At 32.9% G+C, this 17,572-nt stretch overlaps 2 protein-coding genes across 5 annotated transcripts; one reads left to right on the plus strand and one right to left on the minus strand.

The window, feature by feature from the left end:
* Window positions 1-694: 694 nt before the first annotated feature.
* LOC147397912 (photosynthetic NDH subunit of lumenal location 3, chloroplastic-like) lies at window positions 695-6,447 on the minus strand. Of its 2 annotated transcripts, none has more exons than XM_086446989.1 (3): window positions 6,259-6,447; window positions 2,449-2,727; window positions 695-912 (listed from the first exon to the last, which is right to left on the minus strand). In XM_086446989.1, exons 2-3 carry the CDS (start codon window positions 2,683-2,685, stop codon window positions 814-816), a joined length of 336 nt encoding a protein of 111 aa, XP_086303115.1. In that variant the 5' UTR covers window positions 2,686-2,727; window positions 6,259-6,447; the 3' UTR covers window positions 695-813. The 2 variants fall into 2 exon arrangements, with proteins under 2 accessions (XP_086303115.1, XP_086303114.1); XM_086446988.1 differs by lacking the exon at window positions 6,259-6,447 and adding an exon at window positions 3,255-3,603.
* Window positions 6,448-9,851: 3,404 nt separating this feature from the next.
* LOC147397913 (ubiquitin-conjugating enzyme E2 enzyme activator PEX22-like) lies at window positions 9,852-17,339 on the plus strand. Of its 3 annotated transcripts, XR_015179673.1 has the most exons (9): window positions 9,852-10,206; window positions 11,928-12,131; window positions 12,231-12,278; window positions 12,540-12,596; window positions 12,675-12,776; window positions 14,500-14,565; window positions 15,217-15,331; window positions 15,708-15,809; window positions 16,237-16,257. XR_015179673.1 is itself a non-coding variant. In XM_086446991.1 (8 exons), the coding sequence occupies exons 1-8, from the start codon at window positions 10,102-10,104 to the stop codon at window positions 16,481-16,483; spliced, it is 723 nt and encodes a 240-aa protein (XP_086303117.1). In that variant the 5' UTR covers window positions 9,852-10,101; the 3' UTR covers window positions 16,484-17,339. The 3 variants fall into 3 exon arrangements, 2 of the variants coding, with proteins under 2 accessions (XP_086303117.1, XP_086303116.1); XM_086446991.1 differs by lacking the exons at window positions 15,217-15,331; window positions 16,237-16,257 and adding an exon at window positions 16,445-17,339; XM_086446990.1 differs by lacking the exon at window positions 15,217-15,331 and having other exon boundaries at window positions 16,237-16,443.
* The last annotated feature ends 233 nt before the right edge of the window (window positions 17,340-17,572 follow it).

The raw sequence follows: 17,572 nt of genomic DNA on the forward strand, positions 1-17,572 counted from the left end.
GGCCTTTCACCTCTGAAACATTTTTGTTCCATAAACAAATCTTGATTTAGAAATCAATTCTTTCTTGTGGGTCGATGTGAGATTTCTGATAAACGAGACTCCTTATACATTTGAAGATTCATTGGATCAGTATAAATCAAATTATAACGGAAAAGAATCATCTCAAATCTCATCTTGAACAATTGAATTAGGAAAATTTATAATTTGTTTTACTGAAAAAATTGACTTGAGCATTATAATCTACATACCTTCTCACATTTTATTGATTAAACATATGGTTAATACATAACCAATTTGGATCCTTATTGGAACACAAATTCTCGATCTAAATCTGAATATATTGGGTCGGATTTTGGGTCCAATTTGATCAGTAGGCATCCTTAGTCCTAACTCCTAAGCAATAAGATGTAACATGATTTGTCTAAGATGGGAGGAAAGAACACATGTTTCCTAGAGATTCATTCCGGGGGGAATCCCTAAGAATATCTTCTCATCACACATCCAAAGTCCAAACGTTGACATGAGATTTCCACGTGTTGGACTTGGAATAAATATGGGCCGAAAAGCTAGACCACCAATAGGTGAGTCAAATCTGAACGTGTCAGTGGATCCAGAATAATATGCCACGTGGCATTAGATTGGGAATCTAATACTTATAAGTTTTAAAAAAAACAAGTTCACCATTATATACCCATAACAGTAAAGAGTTTTGTATTTACATGTAAGTGTATCACTAATAAGAAATGAAAAACACAAGTGCCCACAAATACCCACTATTTTTAGCCGTTGGATTGGATTTATTGTTGCGATGTATCAAGGCATGATGGCCATCACTTCTTCTAAAACAAGAGCTGTATCGCTGTATCGATTCTGGGTCAGAGGAATGCTACGGATCTTTACCGCCTGATCCAACTGCATCAAAAATCAGAAGTCGGAGTAATTAGTTTGAAATATAAAACCATTCGATTTCTTATCTAGTCTTACAGGGACCACCAATTGACAGTCTTGATCAATGTCCATAGTTGTAACACTAGAGTTTCTGTACGGCACTTATGCACAAGATCATCCCAAGTGAGTAAAAATATATTATTTTCTTATTTCTAGGTATGGGTCGGGTTGTGTTCGTGTAGAGATAAGGGTGAAAATTTATCAAACCCAAGCCCAATCCATTTAATAATCGTGTCAAAAACTTAAACCCAAACCCAACCCAACCCAACTCAACTCATATATAACCTATTTAATAAAATTATAATGTTTATTAAAAAATATAAGTATCATTTTTATCAAAAAAAATAAAATATCATTACTAAAAATAAAGTCAAACAACCGTACACTAAGTTAAATGATGAAAAATAATATTCTTTTGAAAAAAAATTTCAAAGTTCATAGAATTTTGTCCTTTACAACCAATATCATATCATGTTTTTTGAATGCCATAAGGTGAGGTCAGAAAATTTTCTTCCTAACTTAATATGGAAAGCGTTTTTCAATATTATTATTATTATACCTTCCAAAAAATTTATTATTATTATTTTTACTACTATTATTATTGACTAAGTAAAGTGTATTTTATTATTACATGAGACATAATAGTCTTATTTGGTAAAATCTTAAATCTTATCAAGGGTTATTTTGCCAATATTAAGAATCAAACCTCTAGATTTTAATGAAAAAATAGAGTAAAAATTTATAAAAATAAATAAATAACTTGTTAAGAAAAGTATTTTTTCTTTCCCAAATTAAAGAAATTCTAGAAAAAAAAATGATTAATTTAAAAAATTCTTAAATAATGATAGAATAATTAAACGTGTTTAAACGGATTAGGCAGGTTGGCGACTATAACCCAAATCAAAACCATTTAATAATCGTGTTAGATAGGTTAACACTATTATGACATAAACCCAATTAAACTTGACCCAAACCCACTAATTTCGTGTCGTTCGAGTATCGTGTTGAGATTGCCATCCCTATTTCTAGGGCAACCAATGAATTGGGTTGGGATTGGAACCAATAAAAATCGGATTGGGTTTGCAACCGATCCTATAAGATACAAATGATAGTGATAGGGTGGTTGATCTATAACTGATCCAATATCAAATCTGAATCGGATCCAATGCTTATGGGAATCCAAATTCTAGATCTAGTTTGGATTTTATCAAATTGGAATGGATCGAATTTTGGGTCTGATTTGATCCATGGGCAATCTTTGACTAAAATTACTAATACACCCATCATTGTGATCTCTTGGAACAAGAGCCAAGTTATACATTGGTGGAAATATTCTCATCAAATCATGTAGGCCCCACAACCTTTTTAGAGATGAAAAATCCAAATGTGAAATTTCAGATGGGTTTGATGTTTCAAACAAACAGTCAAAATTACTAATATACCCTTCATCAGTATAACCCAATCTTGTATAATTCATCGCTCTATTAAAAGGATATTTACCTCTTCAATGTAGTAAAATAACCGATTTGCAAGGTCTGTGAGATCCTTCTTCTTATCATCAGGTGCATGTGATATCACTTGGTTGAAATCACAATATAGAAATGTCGATTTAAGACGAAGATCTCTTCCCATCAAATCCCACGAATCCTCATCGTCCGTCATTTCTCCAATTGAAAGAAGATCGATCACACACTTTTTAATCCGATAAGCGCTCCCATTGGTTTGAACATCCCCCATTTTTTCTTGATTCCAAAGAAAATGAAATAAAACCCTACAAAACTTCACCACACAATAAACCAAAAGATGGTTCAATTCTTGTTTATTTAATTGGACAGACAATATGTGTAAGGGCAAATTGGTCATTAAATAAGAGTAGCAAAAGTGGATAGAGGGAAGCAACGTAGCTCCTCTCATGCAACCAAGAAAAGCACATATTGATGTAATGTTGAAACCTTGGAGTTGAAGAAAAGTAGCCAAAAAGAAAAAAAAGGGCAAAAAGGGAATAAAATAGAAATAGATTTTTTATTTTATTTTTATTTACCTGCAATAATAATAAAATATTTTTTTTAAGGAAGAAAAAAAAAACAAATACAAAAAGATCAAAACAAAACAAAAAAAAAAAAAAAATAGAGAAATGTTTCACCCAAGAAAAGCTAATACACATTTAAAAATAAATAAATTTATAAGTCAGAAAATCTACCAAATAAAACAATAAACAAACAGGACCAAATCCTGGAAAAAGAAGAAGAAAGAAAATAAAATTTCTTAGAAAAAATGTAGAAGGTGAAAATGGTGATGGTTCTCACCTGGATGATCTGAGAAGAAGGACGATTCCTCCGTCCGTACACTTATAGAGAAAGATAGTAGAATAAGAGTAGAATACGGAGTATCAGGTTGTATAAAACATAAAGATGCGTAGAAAAATACGGTTTCAGTCTCGTGGCTCTTAATACCTCCTCCTCTTTCTCTCTCTAGCGTTTGCGATTTTGCCGGGTTTTTAACGCGAATTTCTGAGAAAGAAGAGAGAGAGAGAGAGATTTTGAGCCGATTTGCAACTAATTGAAGCCAGGTTAAGGCCATATCTAGAAGAGTGCAATACTGTACTACAGATAGTTTGTTAGGGCTGTAACTAACATGACGTGGCATACTATCATGATTTGGTCGTCCGAGTTGATTTTTGGATGATAGAAATCGTCCGAGTTGATTTGGTCGGTTATTGACTCAACTGAGTAGGACTGGATTGACCGGAGTATTGGATACTGATTTGCTCACCAAAAATCGGCAAAAAGTTGTTTGATCAGGTCAATCTCTCCATTCTTTAAAAGATTTTTGCTTTAATAAAGAGACTGCTATTGGCACCCCAATCTTTACTTACTACACACCACAACTTAAAACAAGATTAATGTTGGAGTGACCTTAGTAGGAGACCTCTTGACGTGGTGGCGCATGCATGTATGTAGATGTATTTTCTCCAAGATACGAGTAAAATACGTATATAGACATACACACAATCATGTCAAGGTGTCCTCATGCGTCTCTACCGAGGTCACTCTAGCACGATTCTTAAAATAAAGAAAAAACCGTATGCTAAATGAACTCAAAAATAGAATAGTTGAATGAATTTGAGTATCTGTTTTTGGTGAGTTAGTTAATTATTATTTATAAAGAAAATAAGTGAATTAGTAAAGGGTGAATCTTCATTTTTTTGATGATTATGACGAAATTTCAAGTCGGATACATTATTCATTTTAATTTTCAAAACATGTGTTTACCGGTGAATTTGTCACTTTTATAATCAATGAGATCGTTGAGTAATCTTGTTGGTAATTTATCAGTGAGTTTGTTGATTATAAAAGTGACAGATTCACTGGAAAATCATGTTTTGAGAATTGAAATGAATAATGTACTGAAACCAGAATTTTAACATAAGTTGCGCACGTTTTGAGAAATATCTCTTAAGTAAGATTTAGGGTGCAAAGAGAGGTTCTTTTTTTTTTTTCACCCTCCTATATTTATATTTTGTGGGTTTAGGCATTTATATGAGCCTAATCATAGTTAGTTTAGATTCAACCTCGACTTCAAGCAATGACAAAGAAAATGCCCAACTCAAATCGGGTTGGGTTTGGGCATAAGTATCATGTGATCCGATTTGTCCGAACCTAAACTTCATATAATAATAATTTAAAAATATTTCTTGTATCTTGGTTTATTTCACACTCAAAATTCATATTTCAATATGTATGTTTTGTTTATCTACATATCAAAATTAATATGCTTATTTTTATTAAATAAATAATTTCTTTGTTATTATTATTATTTTGTTTAAGTGCAATTTCATATTGTTATACAATGATTATATTATAACAGTAAACGTTTTTTCTTTTGTTGAAATTACGATTAACAGTAAATAAAGATGATTATTTTAATTAATCTCCTTCTTCTTTAAATGTGCTTATAATTTTGAAATATTTTTATATTTTTTAAGAAAGATAATTGAAAATTTTAAATTCTTTTATCTATCACTTGTTTTTATATAAACCCTAAATTATCTAATATTAATGATAAATGAATCAACTCAACTAAATCAACCAATATGACTTCAACTTGGGTTGGGTTTAGGTTGAACATTTCATGCCTGAGTTCGAGTTGGGCACAAGACCAGGTTGGACCCCAATCCGACCAAGTTGCAACCCTATTGGAATCTGTAGACACATGAAAGCGAACTTGTAGGTCACACAATTTCGACGTTGTAAAGTTAAAAATCCATTGATTAGGATAGGATTTATCTTAGAAATCCAAATCCATTATGTATTCTAGGGATACATCTTTCTTCCTAACCAATAGATTTCACATCTACATCATTAAAATAAATATTATTTATATATTTTAAACAAATTATCGGATTGGATCAAATCATCGTTGAAATCCAAACCACTTATCCGGATCTATAGTTATGCGGGCCGGATCTGTGGTATGATCCGATGCCATGACAACCCTACTTGGAAGGCACATGAGAAATAAAATAAAAAATAAAAACATGAGCCACGTGGATGTGGAGTTAGATAACATTACTCAACTCATGGAGTACAGGATCTTTATTATTTACGAAGAGACGTATGGCTTGAGCGATGCTTTTCGCTCTCAACGGCTTCTTACGCGTCAAGAAAATGTAGGAAACGTGGTCGTCTCCACTTTTTCCTGTTCTTTTCATGGTTTTTCGTCCGTGTTTTTTTTTTTTTTAATATAAATTTTTATTTCTGGATAAATAATTTAATGTTTGTGGCGTTAATTAATTAATACTCTTCTTCTAATATGGTCAAAAATGGTAAGTTTAGGACCATTAACATCTTCATTACCAAAAGTACCCTTAAAATTAATTGTTAGAAAAGGAGTTCATGGTCAACTTAGTTGAACAATCAACAAATTTCGGATCTTCCTGTTTGACTCTGGTCAACATCTTCCCTTCATTAATAATCAGTCTTTGTTGTTGAAGTTTACTAAAATAAAAATATATTTCGCTAAAAAAAAAATTTATCAAATCATCCATTTATTTATAATATTCATGTAAACAGTCCTACATTGATTTCACAATAATAATAATTTTTATTGTTAAACAATGCTTAAAGGTAAAGAAAATGTTGGTTGTCAAAGGAAATTGGCTAAGAATTTAAGGGGAAAGACATAATCAATGCCACATTAATTGAAATAGATCAGCCAAAGACAATCGAAACAATCAATCTCAAACTACACAAATAGGAGTAGATATAATTTACCTATAAATAGGATAAAATTATAAATAAGAATACATACCTAACACCTTTCAGAGATCAGGAGGAGCATAAACTTGCTATTTGATCGAGTAAAAAAGAGTGAATCTCGTCGCCTAAAATGGGTGATGTACAATTTAAAGACTAATGGTATTCTGGTAAGATGATTAGACAATGATATTTATTGTTTCTCTGACGTTCGAGAATCCTTTAGACACAGATTCTGAACTAATGGGCGAAATAAACAATGAACTGTGGACGAAATAACAACCCAGAAAAATTACACTTGTTGACTTGTGAAAAGCATATGAACAACCTTTGGAATGCCACATGTCACCATCTTAAGTAATAGATTTTAGTATAAAATTTAATATTTTATGTTAACCATTTAAGGGTTGGTGAGATGGTCAATACCGCACCTCTAGAAGTGGAGGTCTTGAGTTCGAATCTCCCCTTAGGGGTTGTCCTCAGGGATTCATCCTAGAAATTACCTAGTGTGTAGGGAGGCTTGGGTGGCTAGGACTTAGGACCCTATGTGCCTTGAGGATTATTCAGATGTTCTAAAAAGCCTGAACACCTTAGTTTAAAAAAGATACGTTTATTAATGATATTTAGGCCTATCATATTTAGAGTCTTTTGGTATTTGTCAGCGTAACGATACAATTTTTTTACGTTATGAGTGTATGGATACCTTGATTGAGTCACCAAGGTTCACGTGTTGTATACCAAAATGACTAAGTACTCATTTTGGTATTTATTTATTTTGATCAAAATTAGTATCTTATGTACAATACTAAATTGAGTTTACCTTAACACACACAGACACACACACACACACACATATATATATAGGATCGCGTTTAACAACCAACGTTGCAAGCCAAAATTTGTCCCATATCAGTTAAAAGTTTTTGATTGAGTTGATTTTTTGTGAGGATGATCTCTAAACCACTTTTGATGAGGTTAGAAGTTTCAAAATATATTGATTTTTTTTGTGAGGATGATTTCCTCGCCGTAGAGATCATACTCACAAAAATCAATCCAATCCGAAACTTTTAATCCATATAGAACAAAATTTGGCTCTCAATAACCAATGAGTGTTGGGTGTAGTGGCCAAGGCATTCCTCCAAAAAGGGGAAGGTCTTGAGTTCAAGCCCCCTTATATTGGCCACCCATAAATTCTTGCTTAGTTAATATATGTGATTTGTAGGGTATTGTATGTACCTTGGGAATTTGGGCAAAACATGGTGCCTTGAGAGGCCAGTTGCTTCGCCCTGACTAGCTGGGTCTTTGGGTCTTGAACTTTGTAATAAAAAATAAAAATAAAAACAAACAAACATTGGCTCCCAATGAATTGTTTTTTTCTTTTTTTTTTTCTCAAAAAGGTACCCATTTGATTGAATTTATCTTTACACTATTAAATAAGGATTTATTTAAGGTTGATGAGATTTTTTTTTTTTTTAAATGAGTTGAATTACAAATGAACTTCTCTTTTTCGAAAAAATGTATCTATTAGTCGAATTCACCTTTTTATTCTTATGATCAATAGGCCATATGTATCTAATGGTAGAAGCAAACATAATTTTGTTCGTAAAGATAAGATGGTAATAGGGGCAAAGGCGATCAACTTAATGACTAACAAATATAAGCAAAGGGAATAAGAACAAAGCAATTGCACCTGACTTAGTTGATCAAGTAGCAACAACACCAATATGAATAAACCCTTAACCTTAAATATCGTTTGGAATATTTCATAATTTTGTAGAAAAACACGATGCTTTGTTTGAGATCAACAACACCAAAATTTTAAAATAACAAATGTCAAAGTTAAGTGAATAAATATCAAAATCAGTATATCTATATTTATATAAATATAGGGGAATGTTAACATCCAAGATCTCATGGGGACGTTAGCATTGTTTAATACTTTTTTTCCTAATAAAACCTAAGACCTCATGGGGATGTTAATATTGTCTAATACTTTTTTCCTAATAAAATCCCTCATAATTTTGTCTTTTAGTGAAAAAGACAACGACATGTTTTACATAATAAATACATTTATTATACTATTAATAAATGCATTAATTATCTTAGCATTGATTGTCAAATCATTTACTAAAAAAAAAAATCAAAATACTTAAATACTTATAATATTTATTATTTGAACAAACATTTATAGTAAAAGACTAATACACTCTTGTCTTTTCTACTAAAAGACAAAAGGAGGAGAGGTATTATTGAAAAAAAGGTGTTGGACAATGTTAACATCCCCATGAGATCTTGACAGTTAGCCTTCCCCATATTAGTATGTTTAAAAAGATATGGTAAGACAAACATTGCTACTTTAGTACTTTTCTTATGACTAGTAATGATTTAGCTTATAGAAAAAATGTGTCTGCTTGATTACCTAAATTTTCAATTTCAAAAAAATGAATACCACTATATAATTGCACTTAGGAAAAAATCAGGAGAAGTGGAAGAATATGGACAAGAAGAAGATAATCATTAATAGAGATAAAGTAGAAAATTGATATTTTTAGCTGAGGTTGAAAAATTATTTTCTACAAAAAAAAAAAAAAAAACAAAAAAACAAAAAAACTAAAAGAAAAAAATGAAAAATCCCGATGGGAGAGTTTAGGTTGGAGAGAATTTACATGGGGCAATGGGGAATTTTTTAGAACTTATGGAATTTACATGCTATTGCGACGGATAATAGCGATAAAAAATAAAGTATGTCGTTATTGCCCATATAAATTTTTTTTGACTATCTTCGATGCCTCATGTAAACAAAATCTTGGCTCCGCCCCTCGATTTAGAAAAATAAATACACCTACGCACAAGTCTCAAATTCTATTTGAGGTTAGTAGAAGCACAAAATGCTAAACTAACTTCCTTGGACATTGCACTCAACACTGCTTTGACATGAGAATGTTGAGAGAAACATATCTCGAGGAAAAATATGGTTCTCTCAACACTACCACATCAACACAATGTTGAAGGAAAGTATGTTAAGAATACCTAAATCGTTAAACTTAGAGAAATGCCAAATGGGAGCAGATCTTTTGTAGCATGATTCTTTTGTAGATGTTATCAACGTTTGACGGTGTGCCATCTCATCGTGACAGTTGTATCCAATCGTTTAAATTTAAGATCTCATTGACCGTCCATTTTCAAACACTTAATTAAATCCAAAATAAAGTTTTTTTTTTTTTTTTAAATTTTAAAAATCTGATCTAAACCAAGGATCCAAGATGATGGTGGTGTTAGTTTCCATCAATGATGGTTTGCACAGAAGCATAGATATTTTTCCTTGAGATTCACACTGTGTTGAAGCAGGGTTGAAATAGGTCAGTGTAGCTAGCATGGCTCTTAAACTCATAGTTGGGTTTGAGAAGTAGAAGACATGGCCACATAGGGAAAAGATGACTTACACAGAACCATAGATGCTTTTCCTCGAGATACACACAGTATATCTGTATAGTGTTGCAGAAAGTCAGTGTAGCACTTCTCTTAAACCTTATGGAATTGTTGCGTTTGACACGTGGAATGGAAGAAAGGCCACGTAGGGAAAATTGCTGCGTTGGACGACATCAAAACAGCTACTATGACTTCTCCTATGTGGCGATCCTATCGGTTAGTCACAATGTTCGAATACAAGTAGATGCTCTCATCTACACTCTTCTCCAACGTAGGGCTCTCTCTCCACCTTTTTTTCTTCAATCTTCCTTCGCAATTTGGATTTCGAATTCTTCCTCGCAGCGATTTCTGTATTGTGGATTAGGGTTGGAATAAAAAATCTGAAAAAAAAAAAATCGCAAACTCGTAAAAAAAAAAACGAGTTGAATCGCAAGTTGCGGGCTGCTTTGCATTCTCGTTTGCCTTGATCATGGCGGATTCTCTAACGCAACAAGTTCTGAATCTTTCTAAGAGACTCAGTAAAAATGTCAATCGCAAGTTTGCGAAGATCGTGGTGATACTGACCAATCGCAAGGTAACATATTCTTTTATGCCTTCTCGACTATATTCTTCTACGAGGAAATCGTAATTAGGGTTTCACTAACATGAATTTAATTATCTAAATCATGTAATTAGTTTATATATTCAATCTCTGCAGTTTGAGCATTTGTTTTTTTTTTTTTTAAATTCGCCTTCTCACCAATACTTTCGATTTCTTCAATTAGCTTTGTCAGTCTCTATAAGTGTTTGCCTACAATTTTCATGAACTAGTGGGAGCTATGGTTTCAAATCTTGATTGGATGTCTCGTTCATTGACAAGATAATGCATTTTACTCGGTTAACAGTTATGTATTCATATATAGATTTATTTGAAATAATTATAATTTCTTTTATAAAATAAGGTAGTTTAGAAGATATTTAGTCATAAAATCATATTTTATTTAGATAAATATTTAAATTTCTAAAAAACATTAATTTTTTCAATTAAAATATAGGGTATTTTACAATCCCCCTGTTAAATTGGGATATTAGGTTTATCCTAGGGTTGGCAACAGATCGGCTCGGTACCACTTCAATACCGATCTGAATTTTTTTAAATGCATACCTGATCCTATCGGATTAATGAATATGTGAACCGAATCCTATCCATTTCATTTCATCCTTAATCTGAAACCGATCCGATCTGAACACATGCTTTATTTTCAAATTATAAATGTTCAAAAAATATAAATTTTTAAAAAATCTACTTTCCAACTACAAATATAGAGGGAAACCAAAAAGACTAAAATGTTTTATCTATGAGTATTTATATGAAATTTAATAATAATAAAAAAATTATTAAAAATATGTTCGGATCAGATTGGGGTACATCCGAATCTGATTCGGAAATCCGATTTTCATGTTTTTTTGGATCGGCTCGAACCGGTTTTGACATCAAGTATATTTCGGATCATTGCCAGCCCTAGTTTATCCCCTTGGAAAGTTTTGATTTTTGCCAAAATTTGACTCAATAATTTAAGTATTTGAAGAGCATTTTAATTTTGATATTTTTTTAAATTTCACCCTTAAATCATCAAGAAAACGCAACGTTGACTTACAGTAAACCTAATGTAGCATTTTGCAAGGGGGTAAACCTAATATAAAATGCCCTAAAATATACAAAATCCCGGTTGACTCAGCCGAGTTTTACTGACAGACGATATTTGAAAATATTGTCTGAGTCGTCTCATTTATCTTGCAAGATTCCACACTATTGAGACATCATGTCTATCCATCTTGTTCATGGACAATATTGAGATGATTCGGGTGAGCCATCTTGGCCTTGGATGAGATTTGAAATCATGGTCGGAGCACCAAATTAATTCCCACTAAAGAGAAATAGGTTGGTTTTGCTGCAAAACCAAGACAAACTGCAACAAAGACTGACAAATGCTATGGTGGTTGAATGAAGAGATACCCACAAAATCTCTTTGTAGGGGAATCCTCATTTGAATTAAGAGATACCCACAAAATTTCTTTGCAAGGGAACCCCCATGGAATGTGATGGCTATCCATCTTGTAACCAATATTCGATCTCCAAGTGGTTTTATTAAATTGGGCATTTTTTTGTCTGGCTGAAAAAATAATCTGGATTTTAGTTCTCAAGTTAATAAAGATTAGAAGAAAAAAAAAAGCACATGTGCATACTTAAGCACATTGTAATTAAATTTGTGTAAAATTACTTGAGACTACTATAACTTAATCCCAAAATTTCAGCTTGTTGGGTCTTTTGGAGCTATTGCTGGATTTGCCATTGCTATTATTTTTACTTGGAAGTTCTTGAGACCCCATAGAAGACCACAGAGTAGTCAACCAAAACTTATTAGTTCTGAATCGACAAGAAGTGACACTACTCAAGAGGATGACGCTGTTTCAGATTCCAAAGTAGACCCAATTGACGAGTTACATCCTCTAGTGACGGTAAGTAGTACTTTTTATTCCAAATTTCCAATAACTGTAATTACTTCTGCTTATTGTAGAGATCATTCTTATGCCAAGCTATTATTTTCTCTTTTCTAGTTGGCACTTGGACAGATTGTAAAGAAAAGACTAAATGGAGGCCGGAAGGTATGGACTGATATTTTCTATTTTCCAATCTTTTGTGTATTTACATGAAATGTTACATATTCAGCATTTTCCACGGGACAATGAATTTGCCAAGTTTTTGAACTATTTGTTTAAGATGTTAGTGATGCTGAGTATGTTGAGGTTCATTTGTGTGACTTCTAACTGCCATGACTTTAGGCATAGATCCTCAATTTAATCTACTTTTGGTGAGATGTACTACTTGTACTTCTATGAAGTCAATCAACCTGTTGGTGTTAGCAGATGACTTGCCAACTGCTTGGTGTGATTCTTGAGGAGAGTAGTCCTGAAGAGCTTCAGGTCAGTTTATGAATACATTTTTTAATCATATTTTGGAAATTAGCTCGGTTTAGTAATCCGACCATTATCCTCATGCAGGAGCATGCAACTGTCAGGCCCTCTGTGGTGGAAGTTCTACTAGAAATTAGTAAATCTTGTGATATCTATCTAATGGAAAGAATTCTTGATGATGAAAGTGGGGTGAGCAGTAAATAGCAACTTATGTTGAGCATAGCATGATTCCTTTTTTGTCTATTTTGTTGCAATGCAGTCTTAAGAAGTCCCTAGTCAATCATTATGAGTGAAATTTTGTTATTGAGTTTTCTGTCCATTCCTTGAAATATTTGATAAAATTAAGTTTGGATTGCTTTATCCACAATTAAGCCTCTCAGATATTTCCTCTTTTTTTTCCCCCTACAATTCCTTTTGTCCTTTTGTTTTCCATTTGGATGAGAATCCGTCAGCCTCATTTTTCAGATTTTAGATGTTTTATGGTTCAAAATGTTATTCTCATAGAATAGTTGACAAAGCAGTAAACCTGATAGTTCAATAAAGTATTTTTCGAGCATCCTTGAACATCGGAATTGACCTTTACCTTCTATGTAGTTAATAAATTTTTCTTGCCAGTAAAGATAAATTCTATATACAATTTTTATTTTGTTTTTGCTTTTAGTTAGATCTATGTAATTTGTAATTTTCTCAGCAGAAAAGGTTCTTGAAAGATGTACTTGAACTTTGTGGTAGTTCAGTTATTGCTTTGTTTTGCATAATGAGTTTCTTATACATTCCACCACTGGAGCATTGGAGACGATAGTTATTTAATTTATAAAAATTCTCCATTTCATTGCCCTATATTGCTTCTTCTTTTCATGGTTGGTGCTTTACATTAACATGTTTCACCATCAATTGAATTTAAAAAGGAAAATGTTTGATATTCCATATGTAGTACCTTCCTTGGTTATAGGCAAGGTATTGGCTTTGATGTCAATATTTCAACTTCTTGGGAAGGGGAAACTTTTGGCCTAATTAGGAAATAATGCATTTTCAGGGAAATGATTGACATAATAAGATTTTTTTTTTTTCTCTTTGAAGCTTTAGAAAATAATAAAACAAGGATGAAAACACAGTCCTAATCCATGAAACTACAATAAATAACGATATAGGGGATGAGGAAATGATTGTCCATGTTATTTTGTACACAATTTCAGATATTTAAGGGCCTAACAACCAAATATTAGTATAACTGTAAATGAAAATGATCATAACTAATCATTTTCTTTTAAGTTAATTGAGGCCAGAATCATATGCCCATAGCTACTTAGATTTACATTTCCCCTATAAACCATCACTTGACTATCTGTTACTCGCCATATAAAACTCAACCTCCTCTCTAAACTCTCACGATATTCTCTATTTTGGTTTATTGGAAGCTTGCATCTATATTCTTACTTAATTTAAACACATCGTGCATTATGCATACCATTGTCTTTTTTTTTTCCCTTTTCTTTTGATAAGCAACTATACATACCATCTCTTAAGTTTATGATCTTTATTTATTTTTAAAATGCTTAGTTTTTAAATATCGACTTTCAACTAATTACGGTAGATAACTAGTCTATTTTTTACTGAAAGTACACATAGGAATCATTTTTTCAAGAACAAATAGGGGGTTTGGATGGGTTTTATTTGTGGGGTCGAGAAGTTTGAATTCCCTTAATTCTCAAATTTTGACATGATTTCGAGGAAACAATGCACTTTAAATATTTCGGTGGAAATACATTGTTCATTATTTTCGCAAAGTGAAATGTGATTTTGACAAAATTTTGCAGAAAAGCAAGTATCAATGGATGCCTGTACTTGGAGAGAAAGGAAAATATTTTGTGAAATTTTCAAGCTACTCTGTAAATTAATAATTTTGTTGCAGGTAAGAGTTATCTTGGCCCTGGAGAATGCTGGATTGTTTGGAAATGGTGGTTTGGTGAAAGACAAGGTAAACATGATTTTGGGTTTTCTTGCGCCACTTGTTATACAAATATATATTTTTTCTTTTGATCCCACATCTCATTGTCACAATGTTATGTGCAAGTTTGAGCTTTATAGTGCATCATATTTGTGTCATGGCGGATTTATTTCAAAATCCTAATAGTAGTTTACCAATTTTTTGAATGAATAATGTAGTTTATTATTTATGTTATTGCTTAGTGCTCTTCTATATTAACCTTGCATGACTTTTGTTTCATATGACAACAAAGTTATAATTCACATTACTGCCAATCTTGTCTTCCTTGAGCGGGCCAAGCACATTAAGATAGATTGGCATTTTATTTGTGAGATTATACACCTTGCATCAAATCCAATGAAAAAGTTACAAATGTCCTTGCAAACGGACTTCCTGAAGCTGAGCATGTTCGATATTCATGCTTGAGCTTGAGAGGGGTGTGTGTGTGTGTGTGTGTGTGTAGGAGAACATAAGGATGTAATTGGATTTGTTCTATTTCTATTCTGGGTTGGTCCTCTCTTATGTGCCGATTATGATGACTTGGCTTATAGACTCATTAGGTATGACACTATATATGATGAAGTTAGGGATGAGAGAACTATTTTACTCTCCCTCCATTCTGATTTTTGTTTTCTCAATCAGAATTTTGGGTAGTACACAGCTAATCTTATTACCCACCATTCTTTCCAAAGATTAGCAACAAAGAAGCAACAGAGTTGCTACTTCCGAAGGGGGACATGCTAACTTTCTAATGAAGGTAAAGATGTTAAACATTCCCCCCATCTTTTGTTAAGTAGGATTCCCCACTGTATATCAACCCCCTCTTGATAACAGAAGATTGGCTTTGGACAAAGTGGAATGGAGAAATGAGGTTCATTTAACCGACCCCAAATCTTTGGGATATGGTTTTGTTGTTGTCCACCAAATCTTTGGCGTTGTTAATTTACTAATTTCAGATGTGTTTATAAACTTATTTTTTATTTGTTTTGTCTTCCTGTTGAATCTTTCTTACATCAACAGAAACACACATGAACATTTATGCGCCAAAACTGTAAAATTCGTTGCAACTATTTGCTTTTAATAAAAACTTTATAGGATTTCAACTTGAATGTTATCCTTTAAATTTACGGCAGGTCTTGTTCTGTAGTACTGAAAATGGGAGGTCATCTTTCGTTCGGCATTTTGAACCGGACTGGCATGTTGACACTAATCCAGAGATAATCTCTCAGCTCTCTGTATGTTTCTGACCTTACCATATTCTCTATTGTTATTTTTGAGCAAGTATGAACTGGAGCATTACATGGCTATTAATGTAGGGCTGTTGATGGTTCCCTCTAACAATTTTCTGCCCCTCTCTTTTTCAAGAGCCCAGAGCAGCCCAGTCCACCAATTGGTCCTAACGCAGTTTACTGGGCTTGAACTTACTGTTCTGAAGGCCCCACTAGACCTAATAAAGGGATGGTCTGAGGATATGTTTTCAGGCCCGATGACACTGGCCCAAACCCGTCTTGGGTGGCCCATTGTCTCCCCTTGGCCTTACTACCTGTATGCCATGGGACTCCCATTGATCTGCCTTAATGAACTGAATGTCCTCACTATTTGTTTTTTTATTTTTATTCTTTTATATCTAATAATTTGCAAAATATTTCCTTCCTGCATCAGCGGTTCATCAGATATCAACTTCACATTTCACCAATCAAATCAAGTGCTGTGGGGTTGAACATCTTCAGCTCTAAGAGCTTGGATTACTACTTCACAGGGGAAAGAAATGATTAGACCTTCAGAATTTTTTATTTTTTTTTGTAGGTCCTTTCCCCATTTTGTTGAATGTAATATAAGTAATAATGAAGAAACTTTTATGTGGTGTTAGTTGGAGCTGGTTCACTCAATCCTACGCATGTTATGCTGACAAGTGGCAGCAATCCAGTTCTTTTCCCAAGTTCGAGAAGCACGACTCTCACCAACTACAAAGATCGTTGCCCCTGGCAAGTATATCCATTTTTTTCCATCTAAACAAGAAATCCTCCAAGAACAAACCTTTAAACTTATCAAAGAGCTTACACTAAAAGAGAGAAGGCTTAAGACAACAATAATAATATCAAGAAATTATTTGCGCACAGAAAAATCAATTCGAGAGTTCATACAATATAGATTGACCAATCACAGGTCTCCATGTGTATTGAGGGCATCCTCAATTTACAAAAGTATTCATATTAGGGAGTACTCAATACATGCCCTACAATTGGTCAAATATCAAATTTTGTGAAAATCTTAGATTGATTTTTCTATGTTTAATTTTTTTTTTCAATAATATTCAAATAGAATTTCCCTTTTATCTTAAAAGAAAAATATGTTTGTTCCTTTCTTTTTATAAGGACTAATTTAAAAAAAATAAAAGAAGTTAAGTTCCATAGAATTCTCTTTCTCCTCATGAAGTGTGAGCCGAGCCAAGCATAGTCAATCTCGAAACATTATAAAATAGGATCAAGAGAAATAGAATAATGATAAGAAGTGGGATCAAATAGTCATAGAGAAATTGCAATGATCGATAGTTTGCATGATGAGCTCTTATTAACACACAACTCCCCTAACCAGAAGTGTATCAATAATGTCAAATGAAAAAGACACCTTAGATGGGGATCTAGGATTCTAGACTACATTAAGGAAATAATGTCACGTGAAAAAGACACCTTAGATGGGGATCGAGGATTCTAGACTGCATTAAGGAAATAATGTCAAGTGAAAAAGACACCTTAGATGGGGATCTAGGATTCTAGACTACATTAAGGAGACACTTAAAAGAAAGGACAAGTGTCTCCATTGAGATCACACATGCACATTGGTCAACGTCAATTAAAATGCATTTTAGAATTAAAAAAATACTCACATTGTAATTGCTGTTCAATACATGTAGATCAAAGAGAATGTGTGATCAATCTCCACAATCGCACTCAGATAGGATGATAATGTGGACGGCAGAACAGAGTAAAAAGACTTT

This window comes from Akebia trifoliata, chromosome 7, assembly GCF_017979445.1.
Source record: "Akebia trifoliata isolate Shusen 1 chromosome 7, ASM1797944v1, whole genome shotgun sequence".
Taxonomy (NCBI): Eukaryota; Viridiplantae; Streptophyta; class Magnoliopsida; order Ranunculales; family Lardizabalaceae; genus Akebia; species Akebia trifoliata.

Excerpts from the sequence above, each read along its gene's own strand:
- LOC147397913 (XM_086446990.1), top strand. The coding sequence starts at position 10,102 with ATGGCGGATTCTCTAACGCAACAAGTTCTGAATCTTTCTAAGAGACTC. Across the intron at positions 12,132-12,230 it reads AGTTACATCCTCTAGTGACG|TTGGCACTTGGACAGATTGT; the intron begins GTAAGTAGTACT and ends TCTCTTTTCTAG. Across the intron at positions 12,597-12,674 it reads GTAGTCCTGAAGAGCTTCAG|GAGCATGCAACTGTCAGGCC; the intron begins GTCAGTTTATGA and ends ATCCTCATGCAG.
- LOC147397912 (XM_086446989.1), bottom strand. The coding sequence starts at position 2,685 with ATGGGGGATGTTCAAACCAATGGGAGCGCTTATCGGATTAAAAAGTGT. Across the intron at positions 913-2,448 it reads TATTTTACTACATTGAAGAG|TTGGATCAGGCGGTAAAGAT; the intron begins GTAAATATCCTT and ends TTTTTGATGCAG.